The following is a 20,487-nucleotide window of genomic DNA, read 5'->3' as shown; positions in this document are numbered from 1 at the left end:
AGGGAGGGAGCGATCCAGTGCAGGAGGGAAGGATCCTGTGGTGGAGGAAGGGAGGAATCGAGTGCAGGAGGGAAGGACCCAGTGCTTGATGGGAGGGATCCAGTGCTGGAGGGAAGGATCCAGTGGAGGAGGGAAGGATCCAGTGGAGGAGGGAGGGATCCAGTGCAGGAAGGAGGGATCCAGTGCAGGATGGAGGGATCCAGTGCAGGATGGAGGGACCCAGTGCTGGATGGAGGGACCCAGTGCTGGATGGTGGGATCCAGTGCAGGATGGAGGGACTCAGTGCAGGATGGAGGGACCCCGGTGCAGGAGGGACGGACCCCAGTGCAGGAGGGAAGGACCCACTGCAGGAGGGAAGGATCCAGTGCAGGAGGGAAGGATCCAGTGCAGGAGGGAAGGATCCAGTGCAGGAGGGAAGGATCCAGTGCAGGAGGGAAGGATCCAGTGCTGGAGGAAGGGAGGGATCCAGTGCTGGAGGGAAGGATCCAGTGCAGGAGGGAAGGATCCAGTGCAGGAGGGAAGGATCCAGTGCAGGAGGGAAGGATCCAGTGCTGGAGGGAAGGATCCAGTGCTGGAGGGAAGGATCCAGTGCTGGAGGGAAGGATCCAGTGCAGGAGGGAAGGACCCAGTGCAGGAGGGAAGGACCCAGTGCAGGAGGGAAGGACCCAGTCCAGGAGGGAAGGATCCAGTGCAGAAGGGAGGGATCCAGTGCGGGAGGGAAGGATCCAGTGCGGGAGGGAAGGATCCAGTGCTGGAGGGAGGGATCCAGTGCAGGAGGGAAGGACCCAGTGCTTGATGGAGGGATGCAGTGCTGGATGGAGGGATCCAGTGCAGGAGGGAAGGATCCAGTGGTGGAGGGGGGAGGGATCCAGTGCAGGAGGGATCCAGTGCAGGAGGGATGGACCCAGTGCTGGAGGGAAGGGCCCAGTGCTTGATGGGAGGGATCCAGTGCTGGAGGGAAGGATCCAGTGGAGGAGGGAAGGCTCCAGTGCAGGAAGGAGGGATCCAGTGCAGGATGGAGGGACCCAGTGCTGGATGGAGGGACCCAGTGCTGGATGGAGGGACCCAGTGCTGGATGGAGGGACCCAGTGCTGGATGGAGGGACCCAGTGCAGAAGGGAAGGATCCAGTGCAGGAGGGAAGGATCCAGTGCAGGAGGGAAGGATCCAGTGCAGGAGGGAAGGATCCAGTGCAGGAGGGAAGGATCCAGTGCTGGAGGGAGGGATCCAAAACAGGAGGGAGGGATCCAGTGCAGGAAGCTCGGAGGAAGGATCGAGTGCAGGAGCTCTGGGGAAGGATAGAGTGCTGATGCTGCTCGTTACTGCTGGCGCTGATGCTGCTCGTTACTGCTGGCGCTGATGCTGCTCGTTAGTGCTGGCATTGATGCTCGTTACTTCTGGCGCTGATGCTGCTCGTTACTGCTGGTGCTGATGCTGCTCATTACTGCTGGTGCTGATGCTGCTCATTACTGCTGGTGCTGATGCTGCTCGTTACTGCTGGCGCTGATGCTCGTTACTGCTGGCGCTGATGCTGCTCGTTACTGCTGGTGCTGCTCGTTACTGCTGGTACTGACGCTGCTCATTACTGCTGGTGCTGCTCGTTACTGTTGGTGCTGATGATGCTGCTCGTTACTGCTGGTGCTGATGCTGCTCGTTACTGCTGGTGCTGACGCTGTTCATTACTGCTGGCGCTCATGCTGCTCGTTACTGCTGGCGCTGATGCTGCTCGTTACTGCTGGCGCTGATGCTGCTCGTTACTGCTGGTGCTGCTCGTTACTGCTGGCGCTGATGCTGCTCGTTACTGCTGGCGCTGATGCTGCTCGTTACTGCTGGCGCTGATGCTCGTTACTGCTGGCGCTGATGCTCGTTACTGCTGGCGCTGATGCTGCTCGTTACTGCTGGCGCTGATGCTGCTCGTTACTGCTGGTGCTGACGCTGCTCATTACTGCTGGTGCTGACGCTGCTCGTTACTGCTGGTGCTGACGCTGCTCGTTGCTGGCGCTGATGCTGCTCGTTACTGCTGGTGCTGATGCTGCTCGTTACTGCTGGTGCTGATGCTGCTCATTACTGGTGGTGCTGATGCTGCTCATTACTGCTGGTGCTGCTCGTTACTGCTGGCGCTGATGCTGCTCGTTACTGCTGGTGCTGATGCTGCTCGTTACTGCTGGTGCTGATGCTGCTCGTTACTGCTGGTGCTGACACTGCTCATTACTGGTGGCGCTGATGCTGCTCATTACTGCTGGTGCTGCTCGTTACTGCTGGTGCTGAAGCTGCTCATTACAGCTGAAGCTGCTCGTTACTGCCGGTGCTGATGATGCTGGTGCTGATGCTGCTGGTGCTGATGCTGCTTGTTACAGCTGATGCAGCTCGTTACAGCTGAAGCTGCTCGTTACTGCTGGTGCTGCTCATTACAGCTGATGCTGCTGGTGCTGCTGGTGCTCGTTACTGCTGGTGCTGACGCTGCTCGTTACTGCTGGTGCTGACGCTGCTCGTTACTGCTGGTGCTGACGCTGCTCGTTACTGCTGGCGCTAATGCTGCTCGTTACTGCTGGTGCTGACGCTGCTCATTACTGGTGGTGCTGATGCTGCTCATTACTGCTGGTGCTGCTCGTTACTGCTGGCGCTGATGCTGCTCGTTACTGCTGGTGCTGATGCTGCTCGTTACTGCGGGTGCTGACGCTGCTCATTACTGGTGGTGCTGATGCTGCTCATTACTGCTGGTGCTGATGCTGCTCGTTACTGCTGGTGCTGACGCTGCTCGTTACTGCTGGTGCTGACGCTGCTCGTTACTGCTGGTGCTGATGCTGCTCGTTACTGCTGGTGCTGACGCTGCTCGTTACTGCTGGCGCTAATGCTGCTCGTTACTGCTGATGCTGACGCTGCTCATTACTGGTGGTGCTGATGCTGCTCATTACTGCTGGTGCTGCTCGTTACTGCTGGCGCTGATGCTGCTCGTTACTGCTGATGCTGCTCGTTACTGCTGGTGCTGACGCTGCTCATTACTGGTGGTGCTGATGCTGCTCATTACTGCTGGTGCTGCTTGTTACTGCTGGTACTGACGCTGCTCGTTACTGCGGGTGCTGACGCTGCTCATTACTGGTGGTGCTGATGCTGCTCGTTACTGCTGGTGCTGCTCGTTACTGCGGGTGCTGATGCTGCTCGTTACTGCTGGTGCTGATGCTGCTCGTTACTGCGGGTGCTGACGCTGCTCATTACTGGTGGTGCTGATGCTGCTCATTACTGCTGGTGCTGATGCTGCTCGTTACTGCTGGTGCTGACGCTGCTCGTTACTGCTGGTGCTGACGCTGCTCGTTACTGCTGGCGCTAATGCTGCTCGTTACTGCTGATGCTGACGCTGCTCATTACTGGTGGTGCTGATGCTGCTCATTACTGCTGGTGCTGCTCGTTACTGCTGGCGCTGATGCTGCTTGTTACTGCTGATGCTGCTCGTTACTGCGGGTGCTGACGCTGCTCATTACTGGTGGTGCTGATGCTGCTCATTACTGCTGGTGCTGCTCGTTACTGCTGGTACTGACGCTGCTCGTTACTGCGGGTGCTGACGCTGCTCATTACTGGTGGTGCTGATGCTGCTCGTTACTGCTGGTGCTGCTCGTTACTGCTGGTACTGACGCTGCTCGTTACTGCTGGTGCTGATGCTGCTCGTTACTGCGGGTGCTGACGCTGCTCATTACTGGTGGTGCTGATGCTCGTTACTGCTGGTGCTGATGCTGCTCGTTACTGCGGGTGCTGACGCTGCTCATTACTGGTGGTGCTGATGATGCTCATTACTGCTGGTGCTGCTCGTTACTGCTGGCGCTGATGTTGCTGGTTACTGCTGGTGCTGATGCTGCTCGTTACTGCGGGTGCTGACGCTGCTCATTACTGGTGGTGCTGATGCTGCTCATTTTTGCTGGTGCTGCTCGTTACTGCTGGTGCTGATGCTGCTCGTTACTGCTGGTGCTGATGCTGCTCGTTACTGCTGGTGCTGACGCTGCTCATTACTGGTGGTGCTGATGCTGCTCGTTACTGCTTGTGCTGATGCTGCTCGTTACAGCTGATGCTGCTCGTTACAGCTGAAGCTGCTCATTACAGCTGAAGCTGCTCGTTACTGCTGGTGCTGATGCTGTTCATGCTTTTGTCTTTGTAGCAGGAAGACAGACTCGGTGGAGAGCCGCCCCTCCTGGGTCGATGACACTCGGATGGACGCGGATGATATTGTGGAAAAGATCGTCCAGAGCCAGGATTTCACTGATGTCGGTGACAAGGAAGGTGTGTGTGTGGGGGGGGGGAGAGGGGGGAGGGGGGGTCAGCAAGGTGTGAGACCCCGAGGCCTGGAGGTGGGGGGAGGGCAGTGGTACTCCTTCCCTTCTGAAGTGGAAGTGAGACGCTACTGAAGGAGAGAGAGAGACAGCAGAGAGCTCTTGGTGCAGTGCTTTATGAGAGCGCTAGGTGCAGTGCTTTATGAGAGCGCTAGGTGCAGTGCTTTATGAGAGCGCTAGGTGCAGTGCTTTATGAGAGCTCTTGGTGCAGTGCTTTATGAGAGCGCTAGGTGCAGTGCTTTATGAGAGCGCTAGGTGCAGTGCTTTATGAGAGCGCTAGGTGCAGTGCTTTATGAGAGCTCTAGGTGCAGTGCTTTGAGAGCGCTAGGTGCAGTGCTTTATGAGAGCTCTAGGTGCAGTGCTTTGAGAGCTCTTGGTGCAGTGCTTTATGAGAGCTCTTGGTGCAGTGCTTTATGAGAGCGCTAGGTGCAGTGCTTTATGAGAGCTCTTGGTGCAGTGCTTTATGAGAGCGCTAGGTGCAGTGCTTTATGAGAGCGCTAGGTGCAGTGCTTTATGAGAGCGCTAGGTGCAGTGCTTTATGAGAGCGCTGGGTGCAGTGCTTTATGAGAGTTCTAGGTGCAGTGCTTTATGAGAGCTCTTGGTGCAGTGCTTTATGAGAGCTCTTGGTGCAGTGCTTTATGAGAGCGCTAGGTGCAGTGCTTTATGAGAGCTCTAGGTGCAGTGCTTTATGAGAGCTCTAGGTGCAGTGCTTTATGAGAGCTCTTGGTGCAGTGCTTTATGAGAGCTCTTGGTGCAGTGCTTTGCGAGTTCTAGGTGCAGTGCTTTATGAGAGCTCTTGGTGCAGTGATTTATGAGAGCGCTAGGTGCAGTGCTTTATGAGAGCTCTAGGTGCAGTGCTTTATGAGAGCTCTAGGTGCAGTGCTTTATGAGAGCTCTTGGTGCAGTGCTTTATGAGAGCTCTTGGTGCAGTGCTTTGAGAGTTCTAGGTGCAGTGCTTTATGAGAGCGCTAGGTGCAGTGCTTTATGAGAGCGCTAGGTGCAGTGCTTTATGAGAGCGCTAGGTGCAGTGCTTTATGAGAGCTCTAGGTGCAGTGCTTTATGAGAGCTCTAGGTGCAGTGCTTTATGAGAGCGCTAGGTGCAGTGCTTTATGAGAGCTCTAGGTGCAGTGCTTTATGAGAGCTCTAGGTGCAGTGCTTTGAGAGCTCTTGGTGCAGTGCTTTGAGAGCGATAGGTGCAGTGCTTTATGAGAACGCTAGGTGCAGTGCTTTATGAGAGCGCTAGGTGCAGTGCTTTATGAGAGCGCTAGGTGCAGTGCTTTATGAGAGCTCTTGGTGCAGTGCTTTATGAGAGCGCTAGGTGCAGTGCTTTATGAGAGCGCTAGGTGCAGTGCTTTATGAGAGCGCTAGGTGCAGTGCTTTATGAGAGCGCTAGGTGCAGTGCTTTATGAGAGCGCTAGGTGCAGTGCTTTATGAGAGCTCTTGGTGCAGTGCTTTATGAGAGCTCTTGGTGCAGTGCTTTATGAGAGCGCTAGGTGCAGTGCTTTATGAGAGCGCTAGGTGCAGTGCTTTATGAGAGCTCTTGGTGCAGTGCTTTATGAGAGCGCTAGGTGCAGTGCTTTATGAGAGCGCTAGGTGCAGTGCTTTATGAGAGCGCTAGGTGCAGTGCTTTATGAGAGCTCTAGGTGCAGTGCTTTATGAGAGCTCTTGGTGCAGTGCATTATGAGAGCTCTTGGTGCAGTGCTTTATGAGAGTTCTAGGTGCAGTGCTTTATGAGAGCTCTTGGTGCAGTGCTTTATGAGAGCGCTAGGTGCAGTGCTTTATGAGAGCTCTAGGTGCAGTGCTTTATGAGAGCTCTAGGTGCAGTGCTTTATGAGAGCTCTTGGTGCAGTGCTTTATGAGAGCTCTTGGTGCAGTGCTTTATGAGAGCTCTTGGTGCAGTGCTTTGCGAGTTCTAGGTGCAGTGCTTTATGAGAGCTCTTGGTGCAGTGCTTTATGAGAGCTCTAGGTGCAGTGCTTTATGAGAGCTCTAGGTGCAGTGCTTTATGAGAGCTCTTGGTGCAGTGCTTTATGAGAGCTCTTGGTGCAGTGCTTTATGAGAGCGCTAGGTGCAGTGCTTTATGAGAGCGCTAGGTGCAGTGCTTTATGAGAGCGCTAGGTGCAGTGCTTTATGAGAGCTCTAGGTGCAGTGCTTTATGAGAGCTCTAGGTGCAGTGCTTTATGAGAGCTCTAGGTGCAGTGCTTTATGAGAGCGCTAGGTGCAGTGCTTTATGAGAGCTCTAGGTGCAGTGCTTTATGAGAGCTCTAGGTGCAGTGCTTTGAGAGCTCTTGGTGCAGTGCTTTGAGAGCGATAGGTGCAGTGCTTTATGAGAACGCTAGGTGCAGTGCTTTATGAGAGCTCTTGGTGCAGTGCTTTATGAGAGCGCTAGGTGCAGTGCTTTATGAGAGCTCTTGGTGCAGTGCTTTATGAGAGCGCTAGGTGCAGTGCTTTATGAGAGCTCTTGGTGCAGTGCTTTATGAGAGCTCTAGGTGCAGTGCTTTATGAGAGCTCTAGGTGCAGTGCTTTATGAGAGCTCAAGGTGCAGTGCTTTGAGAGCTCTTGGTGCAGTGCTTTGAGAGCTCTTGGTGCAGTGCTTTGAGAGCTCTTGGTGCAGTGCTTTGAGAGCGCTAGGTGCAGTGCTTTATGAGAGCGCTAGGTGCAGTGCTTTATGAGAGCGCTAGGTGCAGTGCTTTATGAGAGCGCTAGGTGCAGTGCTTTATGAGAGTGCTAGGTGCAGTGCTTTATGAGAGCGCTAGGTGCAGTGCTTTATGAGAGCGCTAGGTGCAGTGCTTTATGAGAGCGCTAGGTGCAGTGCTTTATGAGAGCTCTAGGTGCAGTGCTTTGAGAGCTCTTGGTGCAGTGCTTTATGAGAGCGCTAGGTGCAGTGCTTTATGAGAGCGCTAGGTGCAGTGCTTTATGAGAGCTCTAGGTGCAGTGCTTTGAGAGCTCTTGGTGCAGTGCTTTGAGAGCGATAGGTGCAGTGCTTTATGAGAGCGCTAGGTGCAGTGCTTTATGAGAGCTCTTGGTGCAGTGCTTTATGAGAGTTCTAGGTGCAGTGCTTTATGAGAGCGCTAGGTGCAGTGCTTTGAGAACGCTAGGTGCAGTGCTTTATGAGAGCTCTTGGTGCAGTGCTTTATGAGAGCTCTAGGTGCAGTGCTTTATGAGAGCGCTAGATGCAGTGCTTTATGAGAGCTCTAGGTGCAGTGCTTTATGAGAGAGCTAGGTGCAGTGCTTTATGAGAGCTCTAGGTGCAGTGCTTTATGAGAGCTCTTGGTGCAGTGCTTTATGAGAGCGATAGGTGCAGTGCTTTATGAGAGTTCTAGGTGCAGTGCTTTATGAGAGCGCTAGGTGCAGTGCTTTATGAGAGCGCTGGGTGCAGTGCTTCATGAGAGCGATAGGTGCAGTGCTTTATGAGAGTTCTAGGTGCAGTGCTTTATGAGAGCGCTTGGTGCAGTGCTTTATGAGAGCGCTGGGTGCAGTGCTTTATGAGAGCGCTGGGTGCAGTGCTTTATGAGAGCTCTAGGTGCAGTGCTTTATGAGAGCGCTAGGTGCAGTGCTTTGAGAACGCTAGGTGCAGTGCTTTATGAGAGCTCTTGGTGCAGTGCTTTATGAGAGCGCTAGGTGCAGTGCTTTATGAGAGCTCTTGGTGCAGTGCTTTATGAGAGCTCTAGGTGCAGTGCTTTGAGAGCTCTTGGTGCAGTGCTTTATGAGAGCGCTAGGTGCAGTGCTTTATGAGAGCGCTAGGTGCAGTGCTTTATGAGAGCTCTAGGTGCAGTGCTTTATGAGAGCTCTAGGTGCAGTGCTTTGAGAACGCTAGGTGCAGTGCTTTGAGAGCTCTAGGTGCAGTGCTTTATGAGAGCGCTAGGTGCAGTGCTTTATGAGAGCTCTAGGTGCAGTGCTTTATGAGAGCTCTAGGTGCAGTGCTTTGAGAGCTCTTGGTGCAGTGCTTTGAGAGCTCTTGGTGCAGTGCTTTGAGAGCGCTAGGTGCAGTGCTTTATGAGAGCGCTAGGTGCAGTGCTTTATGAGAGCGCTAGGTGCAGTGCTTTATGAGAGCGCTAGGTGCAGTGCTTTATGAGAGCTCTAGGTGCAGTGCTTTGAGAGCTCTTGGTGCAGTGCTTTGAGAACGCTAGGTGCAGTGCTTTATGAGAGCTCTTGGTGCAGTGCTTTATGAGAGCGCTAGGTGCAGTGCTTTATGAGAGCGCTAGGTGCAGTGCTTTATGAGAGCTCTAGGTGCAGTGCTTTGAGAGCTCTAGGTGCAGTGCTTTGAGAGCTCTTGGTGCAGTGCTTTGAGAGCGATAGGTGCAGTGCTTTATGAGAGCGCTAGGTGCAGTGCTTTATGAGAGCGCTAGGTGCAGTGCTTTGAGAGCTCTAGGTGCAGTGCTTTATGAGAGCTCTTGGTGCAGTGCTTTATGAGAGCTCTTGGTGCAGTGCTTTATGAGAGTTCTAGGTGCAGTGCTTTATGAGAGCGCTAGGTGCAGTGCTTTGAGAACGCTAGGTGCAGTGCTTTATGAGAGCTCTTGGTGCAGTGCTTTATGAGAGCTCTAGGTGCAGTGCTTTATGAGAGCGCTAGATGCAGTGCTTTATGAGAGCTCTAGGTGCAGTGCTTTATGAGAGCGCTAGGTGCAGTGCTTTATGAGAGCTCTAGGTGCAGTGCTTTATGAGAGCTCTTGGTGCAGTGCTTTATGAGAGCGATAGGTGCAGTGCTTTATGAGAGTTCTAGGTGCAGTGCTTTATGAGAGCGCTAGGTGCAGTGCTTTATGAGAGCGCTGGGTGCAGTGCTTCATGAGAGCGATAGGTGCAGTGCTTTATGAGAGTTCTAGGTGCAGTGCTTTATGAGAGCGCTAGGTGCAGTGCTTTATGAGAGCGCTGGGTGCAGTGCTTTATGAGAGCGCTGGGTGCAGTGCTTTATGAGAGCTCTAGGTGCAGTGCTTTATGAGAGCGCTAGGTGCAGTGCTTTGAGAACGCTAGGTGCAGTGCTTTATGAGAGCTCTTGGTGCAGTGCTTTATGAGAGCGCTAGGTGCAGTGCTTTATGAGAGCGCTAGGTGCAGTGCTTTATGAGAGCGCTAGGTGCAGTGCTTTATGAGAGCTCTAGGTGCAGTGCTTTATGAGAGCTCTAGGTGCAGTGCTTTATGAGAGCTCTAGGTGCAGTGCTTTATGAGAGCGCTAGGTGCAGTGCTTTATGAGAGCTCTAGGTGCAGTGCTTTGAGAGCTCTAGGTGCAGTGCTTTGAGAGCTCTTGGTGCAGTGCTTTGAGAGCGATAGGTGCAGTGCTTTATGAGAACGCTAGGTGCAGTGCTTTATGAGAGCTCTTGGTGCAGTGCTTTATGAGAGCTCTTGGTGCAGTGCTTTATGAGAGCGCTAGGTGCAGTGCTTTATGAGAGCTCTAGGTGCAGTGCTTTATGAGAGCTCTAGGTGCAGTGCTTTGAGAGCTCTTGGTGCAGTGCTTTGAGAGCTCTTGGTGCAGTGCTTTGAGAGCGCTAGGTGCAGTGCTTTATGAGAGCGCTAGGTGCAGTGCTTTATGAGAGCGCTAGGTGCAGTGCTTTATGAGAGCGCTAGGTGCAGTGCTTTATCAGAGCGCTAGGTGCAGTGCTTTATGAGAGCGCTAGGTGCAGTGCTTTATGAGAGCGCTAGGTGCAGTGCTTTATGAGAGCGCTAGGTGCAGTGCTTTATGAGAGCTCTAGGTGCAGTGCTTTGAGAGCTCTTGGTGCAGTGCTTTGAGAACGCTAGGTGCAGTGCTTTATGAGAGCTCTTGGTGCAGTGCTTTATGAGAGCGCTAGGTGCAGTGCTTTATGAGAGCGCTAGGTGCAGTGCTTTATGAGAGCGCTAGGTGCAGTGCTTTATGAGAGCTCTAGGTGCAGTGCTTTATGAGAGCTCTAGGTGCAGTGCTTTATGAGAGCTCTAGGTGCAGTGCTTTATGAGAGCGCTAGATGCAGTGCTTTATGAGAGCTCTAGGTGCAGTGCTTTATGAGAGCGCTAGGTGCAGTGCTTTATGAGAGCGCTAGGTGCAGTGCTTTATGAGAGCTCTAGGTGCAGTGCTTTATGAGAGCTCTTGGTGCAGTGCTTTATGAGAGCGATAGGTGCAGTGCTTTATGAGAGTTCTAGGTGCAGTGCTTTGTGAGAGCGCTAGGTGCAGTGCTTTATGAGAGCGCTGGGTGCAGTGCTTCATGAGAGCGATAGGTGCAGTGCTTTATGAGAGCGCTAGGTGCAGTGCTTTATGAGAGCGCTGGGTGCAGTGCTTTATGAGAGCTCTAGGTGCAGTGCTTTATGAGAGCGCTAGGTGCAGTGCTTTATGAGAGCTCTAGGTGCAGTGCTTTATGAGAGCTCTTGGTGCAGTGCTTTATGAGAGCTCTGGGTGCAGTGCTTTGAGAACGCTAGGTGCAGTGCTTTATGAGAGCTCTTGCTGCAGTGCTTTATGAGAGCTCTTGGTGCAGTGCTTTATGAGAGCTCTGGGTGCAGTGCTTTGAGAACGCTAGGTGCAGTGCTTTATGAGAGCTCTTGGTGCAGTGCTTTATGAGAGCGCTAGGTGCAGTGCTTTATGAGAGCTCTTGGTGCAGTGCTTTATGAGAGCTCTAGGTGCAGTGCTTTGAGAGCTCTTGGTGCAGTGCTTTATGAGAGCGCTAGGTGCAGTGCTTTATGAGAGCGCTAGGTGCAGTGCTTTATGAGAGCTCTAGGTGCAGTGCTTTATGAGAGCTCTAGGTGCAGTGCTTTGAGAACGCTAGGTGCAGTGCTTTGAGAGCTCTTGGTGCAGTGCTTTATGGGAGCTCTAGGTGCAGTGCTTTATGAGAGCGCTAGATGCAGTGCTTTATGAGAGCTCTAGGTGCAGTGCTTTATGAGAGCTCTTGGTGCAGTGCTTTATGAGAGCTCTAGGTGCAGTGCTTTATGAGAGCTCTTGGTGCAGTGCTTTATGAGAGCTCTTGGTGCAGTGCTTTATGAGAGCTCTTGGTGCAGTGCTTTATGAGAGCTCTTGGTGCAGTGCTTTATGAGAGCGCTAGGTGCAGTGCTTTATGAGAGCGCTAGGTGCAGTGCTTTATGAGAGTTCTAGGTGCAGTGCTTTATGAGAGCGCTAGGTGCAGTGCTTTATGAGAGCGCTAGGTGCAGTGTTTTATGAGAGCTCTAGGTGCAGTGCTTTATGAGAGCTCTAGGTGCAGTGCTTTATGAGAGCTCTTGGTGCAGTGCTTTATGAGAGCTCTTGGTGCAGTGCTTTATGAGAGTTCTAGGTGCAGTGCTTTATGAGAGCGCTAGGTGCAGTGCTTTATGAGAGCGCTAGGTGCAGTGCTTTATGAGAGCTCTAGGTGCAGTGCTTTATGAGAGCTCTAGGTGCAGTGCTTTATGAGAGCGCTAGGTGCAGTGCTTTATGAGAGCTCTAGGTGCAGTGCTTTATGAGAGCTCTAGGTGCAGTGCTTTGAGAGCTCTTGGTGCAGTGCTTTGAGAGCGATAGGTGCAGTGCTTTATGAGAACGCTAGGTGCAGTGCTTTATGAGAGCTCTTGGTGCAGTGCTTTATGAGAGCGCTAGGTGCAGTGCTTTATGAGAGCGCTAGGTGCAGTGCTTTATGAGAGCTCTAGGTGCAGTGCTTTATGAGAGCTCTAGGTGCAGTGCTTTGAGAGCTCTTGGTGCAGTGCTTTGAGAGCTCTTGGTGCAGTGCTTTGAGAGCTCTTGGTGCAGTGCTTTGAGAGCTCTTGGTGCAGTGCTTTGAGAGCGCTAGGTGCAGTGCTTTATGAGAGCGCTAGGTGCAGTGCTTTATGAGAGCGCTAGGTGCAGTGCTTTATGAGAGCGCTAGGTGCAGTGCTTTATGAGAGCGCTAGGTGCAGTGCTTTATGAGAGCGGTAGGTGCAGTGCTTTATGGGAGCTCTAGGTGCAGTGCTTTGAGAGCTCTTGGTGCAGTGCTTTGAGAACGCTAGGTGCAGTGCTTTATGAGAGCTCTTGGTGCAGTGCTTTATGAGAGCGCTAGGTGCAGTGCTTTATGAGAGCGCTAGGTGCAGTGCTTTATGAGAGCTCTAGGTGCAGTGCTTTATGAGAGCTCTAGGTGCAGTGCTTTGAGAGCTCTTGGTGCAGTGCTTTGAGAGCGATAGGTGCAGTGCTTTATGAGAGCGCTAGGTGCAGTGCTTTATGAGAGCGCTAGGTGCAGTGCTTTATGAGAGCTCTAGGTGCAGTGCTTTATGAGAGCTCTAGGTGCAGTGCTTTATGAGAGCTCTTGGTGCAGTGCTTTATGAGAGTTCTAGGTGCAGTGCTTTATGAGAGCGCTAGGTGCAGTGCTTTGAGAATGCTAGGTGCAGTGCTTTATGAGAGCTCTTGGTGCAGTGCTTTATGAGAGCTCTAGGTGCAGTGCTTTATGAGAGCGCTAGATGCAGTGCTTTATGAGAGCTCTAGGTGCAGTGCTTTATGAGAGCGCTAGGTGCAGTGCTTTATGAGAGCTCTAGGTGCAGTGCTTTATGAGAGCTCTTGGTGCAGTGCTTTATGAGAGCGCTAGGTGCAGTGCTTTATGAGAGCGCTAGGTGCAGTGCTTTATGAGAGCTCTAGGTGCAGTGCTTTATGAGAGCTCTAGGTGCAGTGCTTTGAGAGCTCTTGGTGCAGTGCTTTGAGAGCGATAGGTGCAGTGCTTTATGAGAGCGCTAGGTGCAGTGCTTTATGAGAGCGCTAGGTGCAGTGCTTTATGAGAGCTCTAGGTGCAGTGCTTTATGAGAGCTCTAGGTGCAGTGCTTTATGAGAGCTCTTGGTGCAGTGCTTTATGAGAGTTCTAGGTGCAGTGCTTTATGAGAGCGCTAGGTGCAGTGCTTTGAGAATGCTAGGTGCAGTGCTTTATGAGAGCTCTTGGGCAGTGCTTTATGAGAGCTCTAGGTGCAGTGCTTTATGAGAGCGATAGGTGCAGTGCTTTGAGAGTTCTAGGTGCAGTGCTTTATGAGAGCGCTAGGTGCAGTGCTTTATGAGAGCGCTGGGTGCAGTGCTTCATGAGAGCGATAGGTGCAGTGCTTTATGAGAGTTCTAGGTGCAGTGCTTTATGAGAGCGCTAGGTGCAGTGCTTTATGAGAGCGCTGGGTGCAGTGCTTTATGAGAGCGCTGGGTGCAGTGCTTTATGAGAGCTCTAGGTGCAGTGCTTTATGAGAGCGCTAGGTGCAGTGCTTTGAGAACGCTAGGTGCAGTGCTTTATGAGAGCTCTTGGTGCAGTGCTTTATGAGAGCGCTAGGTGCAGTGCTTTATGAGAGCGCTAGGTGCAGTGCTTTATGAGAGCTCTAGGTGCAGTGCTTTATGAGAGCTCTAGGTGCAGTGCTTTGAGAGCTCTTGGTGCAGTGCTTTGAGAGCGATAGGTGCAGTGCTTTATGAGAGCGCTAGGTGCAGTGCTTTATGAGAGCTCTAGGTGCAGTGCTTTATGAGAACGCTAGGTGCAGTGCTTTATGAGAGTTCTAGGTGCAGTGCTTTATGAGAGCGCTAGGTGCAGTGCTTTGAGAACGCTAGGTGCAGTGCTTTATGAGAGCTCTTGGTGCAGTGCTTTATGAGAGCTCTAGGTGCAGTGCTTTATGAGAGCGCTAGATGCAGTGCTTTATGAGAGCTCTAGGTGCAGTGCTTTATGAGAGCGCTAGGTGCAGTGCTTTATGAGAGCTCTTGGTGCAGTGCTTTATGAGAGCGATAGGTGCAGTGCTTTATGAGAGTTCTAGGTGCAGTGCTTTATGAGAGCGCTAGGTGCAGTGCTTTATGAGAGCGCTGGGTGCAGTGCTTCATGAGAGCGATAGGTGCAGTGCTTTATGAGAGTTCTAGGTGCAGTGCTTTATGAGAGCGCTAGGTGCAGTGCTTTATGAGAGCGCTGGGTGCAGTGCTTTATGAGAGCGCTGGGTGCAGTGCTTTATGAGAGCTCTAGGTGCAGTGCTTTATGAGAGCGCTAGATGCAGTGCTTTATGAGAGCTCTAGGTGCAGTGCTTTATGAGAGCGATAGGTGCAGTGCTTTATGAGAGTTCTAGGTGCAGTGCTTTATGAGAGCGCTAGGTGCAGTGCTTTATGAGAGCGCTGGGTGCAGTGCTTCATGAGAGCGATAGGTGCAGTGCTTTATGAGAGTTCTAGGTGCAGTGCTTTATGAGAGCGCTAGGTGCAGTGCTTTATGAGAGCGCTGGGTGCAGTGCTTTATGAGAGCTCTAGGTGCAGTGCTTTATGAGAGCGCTGGGTGCAGTGCTTTATGAGAGCGCTGGGTGCAGTGCTTCATGAGAGCGATAGGTGCAGTGCTTTATGAGAGTTCTAGGTGCAGTGCTTTATGAGAGCGCTAGGTGCAGTGCTTTATGAGAGCTCTAGGTGCAGTGCTTTATGAGAGCTCTTGGTGCAGTGCTTTATGAGAGCTCTTGGTGCAGTGCTTTATGAGAGCTCTTGGTGCAGTGCTTTATGAGAGCTCTTGGTGCAGTGCTTTATGAGAGCGCTAGGTGCAGTGCTTTATGAGAGCTCTAGGTGCAGTGCTTTATGAGAGCTCTTGGTGCAGTGCTTTATGAGTGCTAGGTGCAGTGCTTTATGAGAGCGCTGGGTGCAGTGCTTTATGAGAGCGCTGGGTGCAGTGCTTTATGAGAGCTCTAGGTGCAGTGCTTTATGAGAGCGCTAGATGCAGTGCTTTATGAGAGCTCTAGGTGCAGTGCTTTATGAGAGCGATAGGTGCAGTGCTTTATGAGAGTTCTAGGTGCAGTGCTTTATGAGAGCGCTGGGTGCAGTGCTTTATGAGAGCGCTGGGTGCAGTGCTTCATGAGAGCGATAGGTGCAGTGCTTTATGAGAGTTCTAGGTGCAGTGCTTTATGAGAGCGCTAGGTGCAGTGCTTTATGAGAGCGCTGGGTGCAGTGCTTTATGAGAGCTCTAGGTGCAGTGCTTTATGAGAGCTCTTGGTGCAGTGCTTTATGAGAGCGCTAGGTGCAGTGCTTTATGAGAGCGCTAGATGCAGTGCTTTATGAGAGCTCTAGGTGCAGTGCTTTATGAGAGCGATAGGTGCAGTGCTTTATGAGAGTTCTAGGTGCAGTGCTTTATGAGAGCGCTAGGTGCAGTGCTTTATGAGAGCGCTGGGTGCAGTGCTTCATGAGAGCGATAGGTGCAGTGCTTTATGAGAGTTCTAGGTGCAGTGCTTTATGAGAGCGCTAGGTGCAGTGCTTTATGAGAGCGCTGGGTGCAGTGCTTTATGAGAGCTCTAGGTGCAGTGCTTTATGAGAGCTCTTGGTGCAGTGCTTTATGAGAGCTCTAGGTGCAGTGCTTTATGAGAGCTCTTGGTGCAGTGCTTTATGAGAGCGCTAGGTGCAGTGCTTTATGAGAGCGCTGGGTGCAGTGCTTTATGAGAGCTCTAGGTGCAGGGCTTTATGAGAGCGCTAGGTGCAGTGCTTTATGAGAGCGCTGGGTGCAGTGCTTTATGAGAGCGCTGGGTGCAGTGCTTTATGAGAGCTCTAGGTGCAGTGCTTTATGAGAGCGCTAGGTGCAGTGCTTTGAGAACGCTAGGTGCAGTGCTTTATGAGAGCTCTCGGTGCAGTGCTTTATGAGAGTGCTAGGTGCTGTGCTTTATGAGAGCTCTAGGTGCAGTGCTTTATGAGAGCTCTCGGTGCAGTGCTTTATGAGAGCGCTAGGTGCAGTGCTTTATGAGAGCTCTAGGTGCAGTGCTTTATGAGAGCTCTAGGTGCAGTGCTTTATGAGAGCTCTTGGTGCAGTGCTTTATGAGAGTTCTAGGTGCAGTGCTTTATGAGAGCGCTAGGTGCAGTGCTTTGAGAATGCTAGGTGCAGTGCTTTATGAGAGCTCTTGGTGCAGTGCTTTATGAGAGCTCTAGGTGCAGTGCTTTATGAGAGCGCTAGGTGCAGTGCTTTGAGAGCTCTAGGTGCAGTGCTTTATGAGAGCTCTAGGTGCAGTGCTTTGAGAACGCTAGGTGCAGTGCTTTGAGAGCTCTTGGTGCAGTGCTTTGAGAGCTCTTGGTGCAGTGCTTTATGGGAGCTCTAGGTGCAGTGCTTTGTGAGAGCGCTAGATGCAGTGCTTTATGAGAGCGCTAGATGCAGTGCTTTATGAGAGCTCTAGGTGCAGTGCTTTATGAGAGCGCTAGGTGCAGTGCTTTATGAGAGCTCTAGGTGCAGTGCTTTATGAGAGCGCTAGGTGCAGTGCTTTATGAGAGCGCTAGGTGCAGTGCTTTATGAGAGCGATAGGTGCAGTGCTTTATGAGAGCGCTAGGTGCAGTGCTTTATGAGAGCTCTAGGTGCAGTGCTTTATGAGAGCGCTAGGTGCAGTTCTTTATGAGAGCTCTTGGTGCAGTGCTTTATGAGAGCTCTTGGTGCAGTGCTTTGAGAGCTCTTGGTGCAGTGCTTTATGGGAGCTCTAGGTGCAGTGCTTTATGAGAGCGCTAGATGCAGTGCTTTATGAGAGCGATAGGTGCAGTGCTTTATGAGAACGCTAGGTGCAGTGCTTTATGAGAGCGCTAGGTGCAGTGCTTTATGAGAGCTCTAGGTGCAGTGCTTTATGAGAGCGCTAGGTGCAGTGCTTTATGAGAGCGCTAGGTGCAGTGCTTTATGAGAGCGATAGGTGCAGTGCTTTATGAGAGCGCTAGGTGCAGTGCTTTATGAGAGCTCTAGGTGCAGTGCTTTATGAGAGCGCTAGGTGCAGTTCTTTATGAGAGCTCTTGGTGCAGTGCTTTATGAGAGCTCTTGGTGCAGTGCTTTATGAGAGCTCTAGGTGCAGTGCTTTATGAGAGCTCTTGGTGCAGTGCTTTATGAGAGCTCTTGGTGCAGTGCTTTGAGAGCTCTAGGTGCAGTGCTTTATGAGAGCGCTAGGTGCAGTGCTTTATGAGAGCGCTAGGTGCAGTGCTTTATGAGAGCGCTAGGTGCAGTGCTTTGAGAGCGCTAGGTGCAGTGCTTTATGAGAGCGATAGGTGCAGTGCTATGAGAGCGATAGGTGCAGTGCTTTATGAGAGCGCTAGGTGCAGTGCTTTATGAGAGCGCTAGGTGCAGTGCTTTATGAGAGCTCTAGGTGCAGTGCTTTATGAGAGCTCTAGGTGCAGTGCTTTGAGAGCTCTTGGTGCAGTGCTTTGAGAGCGCTAGGTGCAGTGCTTTATGAGAGCGCTAGGTGCAGTGCTTTATGAGAGCGCTAGGTGCAGTGCTTTATGAGAGCGCTAGGTGCAGTGCTTTATGAGAGCGCTAGGTGCAGTGCTTTATGAGAGCGCTAGGTGCAGTGCTTTATGAGAGCGCTAGGTGCAGTGCTTTATGAGAGCTCTAGGTGCAGTGCTTTGAGAGCTCTTGGTGCAGTGCTTTGAGAACGCTAGGTGCAGTGCTTTATGAGAGCTCTTGGTGCAGTGCTTTATGAGAGCGCTAGGTGCAGTGCTTTATGAGAGCGCTAGGTGCAGTGCTTTATGAGAGCTCTAGGTGCAGTGCTTTATGAGAGCTCTAGGTGCAGTGCTTTGAGAGCTCTTGGTGCAGTGCTTTATGAGAGTTCTAGGTGCAGTGCTTTATGAGAGCGCTAGGTGCAGTGCTTTGAGAACGCTAGGTGCAGTGCTTTATGAGAGCTCTTGGTGCAGTGCTTTATGAGAGCTCTAGGTGCAGTGCTTTATGAGAGCTCTAGGTGCAGTGCTTTATGAGAGCTCTAGGTGCAGTGCTTTATGAGAGCGCTAGGTGCAGGGCTTTATGAGAGCTCTAGGTGCAGTGCTTTATGAGAGCTCTTGGTGCAGTGCTTTATGAGAGCTCTAGGTGCAGTGCTTTGAGAGCTCTTGGTGCAGTGCTTTATGAGAGCGTTAGGTGCAGTGCTTTGAGAGCGCTAGGTGCAGTGCTTTATGAGAGCTCTAGGTGCAGTGCTTTATGAGAGCTCTAGGTGCAGTGCTTTATGAGAGCTCTAGGTCCAGTGCTTTGAGAGCTCTTGGTGCAGTGCTTTATGGGAGCTCTAGGTGCAGTGCTTTATGAGAGCGCTAGATGCAGTGCTTTATGAGAGCTCTAGGTGCAGTGCTTTATGAGAGCGCTAGGTGCAGTGCTTTATGAGAGCTCTAGGTGCAGTCCTTTATGAGAGCTCTAGGTGCAGTGCTTTATGAGAGCTCTTGGTGCAGTGCTTTATGAGAGCTCTAGGTGCAGTGCTTTATGAGAGCGATAGGTGCAGTGCTTTATGAGAGCACTAGGTGCAGTGCTTTATGAGAGCTCTTGGTGCAGTGCTTTATGAGAGCTCTTGGTGCAGTGCTTTATGAGAGCTCTAGGTGCAGTGCTTTATGAGAGCGCTAGGTGCAGTGCTTTATGAGAGCGCTAGGTGCAGTGCTTTATGAGAGCGCTAGGTGAAGTGCTTTATGAGAGCGCTAGGTGCAGTGCTTTGAGAGCGCTAGGTGCAGTGCTTTATGGGAGCGATAGGTGCAGTGCTTTATGAGAGCGATAGGTGCAGTGCTTTATGAGAGCGCTAGGTGCAGTGCTTTATGAGAGCTCTGGGTGCAGTGCTTTATGAGAGCGCTAGGTGCAGTGCTTTATGAGAGCGCTAGGTGCAGTGCTTTATGAGAGCGATAGGTGCAGTGCTTTATGAGAGCGCTAGGTGCAGTGCTTTATGAGAGCTCTGGGTGCAGTGCTTTATGAGAGCGCTAGGTGCAGTGCTTTATGAGAGCGCTAGGTGCAGTGCTTTATGAGAGCTCTTGGTGCAGTGCTTTATGAGAGTTCTAGGTGCAGTGCTTTATGAGAGCGCTAGGTGCAGTGCTGTGAGAGCGCTAGGTGCAGTGCTTTATGAGAGCTCTAGGTGCAGTGCTTTATGAGAGCTCTTGGTGCAGTGCTTTATGAGAGTTCTAGGTGCAGTGCTTTATGAGAGCGCTAGGTGCAGTGCTTTATGAGCGCTGGGTGCAGTGCTTTGAGAGCGATAGGTGCAGTGCTTTATGAGAGCTCTTGGTGCAGTGCTTTATGAGAGCGCTGGGTGCAGTGCTTTATGAGAGCGCTGGGTGCAGTGCTTTATGAGAGCGCTAGGTGCAGTGCTTTATGAGAGCGCTAGGTGCAGTGCTTTATGAGAGCGATAGGTGCAGTGCTTTATGAGAGCGCTAGGTGCAGTGCTTTATGAGAGCTCTGGGTGCAGTGCTTTATGAGAGCGCTAGGTGCAGTTCTTTATGAGAGCTCTTGGTGCAGTGCTTTATGAGAGCTCTTGGTGCAGTGCTTTATGAGAGCTCTAGGTGCAGTGCTTTATGAGAGCTCTTGGTGCAGTGCTTTATGAGAGCCTTTGGTGCAGTGCTTTGAGAGCTCTAGGTGCAGTGCTTTATGAGAGCGCTAGGTGCAGTGCTTTATGAGAGCGCTAGGTGCAGTGCTTTATGAGAGCGCTAGGTGCAGTGCTTTATGAGAGCTCTAGGTGCAGTGCTTTATGAGAGCTCTAGGTGCAGTGCTTTGAGAGCTCTTGGTGCAGTGCTTTGAGAGCGATAGGTGCAGTGCTTTATGAGAACGCTAGGTGCAGTGCTTTATGAGAGCTCTTGGTGCAGTGCTTTATGAGAGCGCTAGGTGCAGTGCTTTATGAGAGCGCTAGGTGCAGTGCTTTATGAGAGCTCTAGGTGCAGTGCTTTATGAGAGCTCTAGGTGCAGTGCTTTGAAAGCTCTTGGTGCAGTGCTTTGAGAGCTCTTGGTGCAGTGCTTTGAGAGCGCTAGGTGCAGTGCTTTATGAGAGCGCTAGGTGCAGTGCTTTATGAGAGCGCTAGGTGCAGGGCTTTATGAGAGCGCTAGGTGCAGGGCTTTATGAGAGCGCTAGGTGCAGTGCTTTATGAGAGCGCTAGGTGCAGTGCTTTGAGAGCTCTTGGTGCAGTGCTTTGAGAACGCTAGGTGCAGTGCTTTATGAGAGCTCTTGGTGCAGTGCTTTATGAGAGCGCTAGGTGCAGTGCTTTATGAGAGCGCTAGGTGCAGTGCTTTATGAGAGCTCTAGGTGCAGTGCTTTATGAGAGCTCTAGGTGCAGTGCTTTGAGAGCTCTTGGTGCATTGCTTTATGAGAGTTCTAGGTGCAGTGCTTTATGAGAGCGCTAGGTGCAGTGCTTTGAGAACGCTAGGTGCAGTGCTTTATGAGAGCTCTTGGTGCAGTGCTTTATGAGAGCTCTAGGTGCAGTGCTTTATGAGAGCGCTAGATGCAGTGCTTTATGAGAGCTCTAGGTGCAGTGCTTTATGAGAGCGCTAGGTGCAGTGCTTTATGAGAGCTCTTGGTGCAGTGCTTTATGAGAGCGATAGGTGCAGTGCTTTATGAGAGTTCTAGGTGCAGTGCTTTAT

General features: G+C 51.9%; 1 protein-coding gene across 2 annotated transcripts in view; it reads left to right on the top strand.

The window, feature by feature from the left end:
- The window catches only part of EEIG1 (estrogen-induced osteoclastogenesis regulator 1), a 379,290-nt gene that overhangs the window by 323,383 nt on the left and 35,420 nt on the right, over positions 1–20,487 (top strand). For both annotated transcript variants that reach the window (XM_078646674.1, XM_078646675.1), the window contains one exon: positions 4,146–4,267. In XM_078646674.1, the coding sequence (XP_078502800.1) occupies positions 4,146–4,267 (122 nt within the window). The remainder of the gene's footprint in view (positions 1–4,145; positions 4,268–20,487) is intronic.

This window comes from Lissotriton helveticus, chromosome 5_2 (genome assembly GCF_964261635.1).
Source record: "Lissotriton helveticus chromosome 5_2, aLisHel1.1, whole genome shotgun sequence".
Lineage (NCBI taxonomy): Eukaryota > Metazoa > Chordata > Amphibia > Caudata > Salamandridae > Lissotriton > Lissotriton helveticus.
Note: the sequence above shows the minus strand (reverse complement) of the source record. Positions and strands in the feature narration are given on the sequence as shown.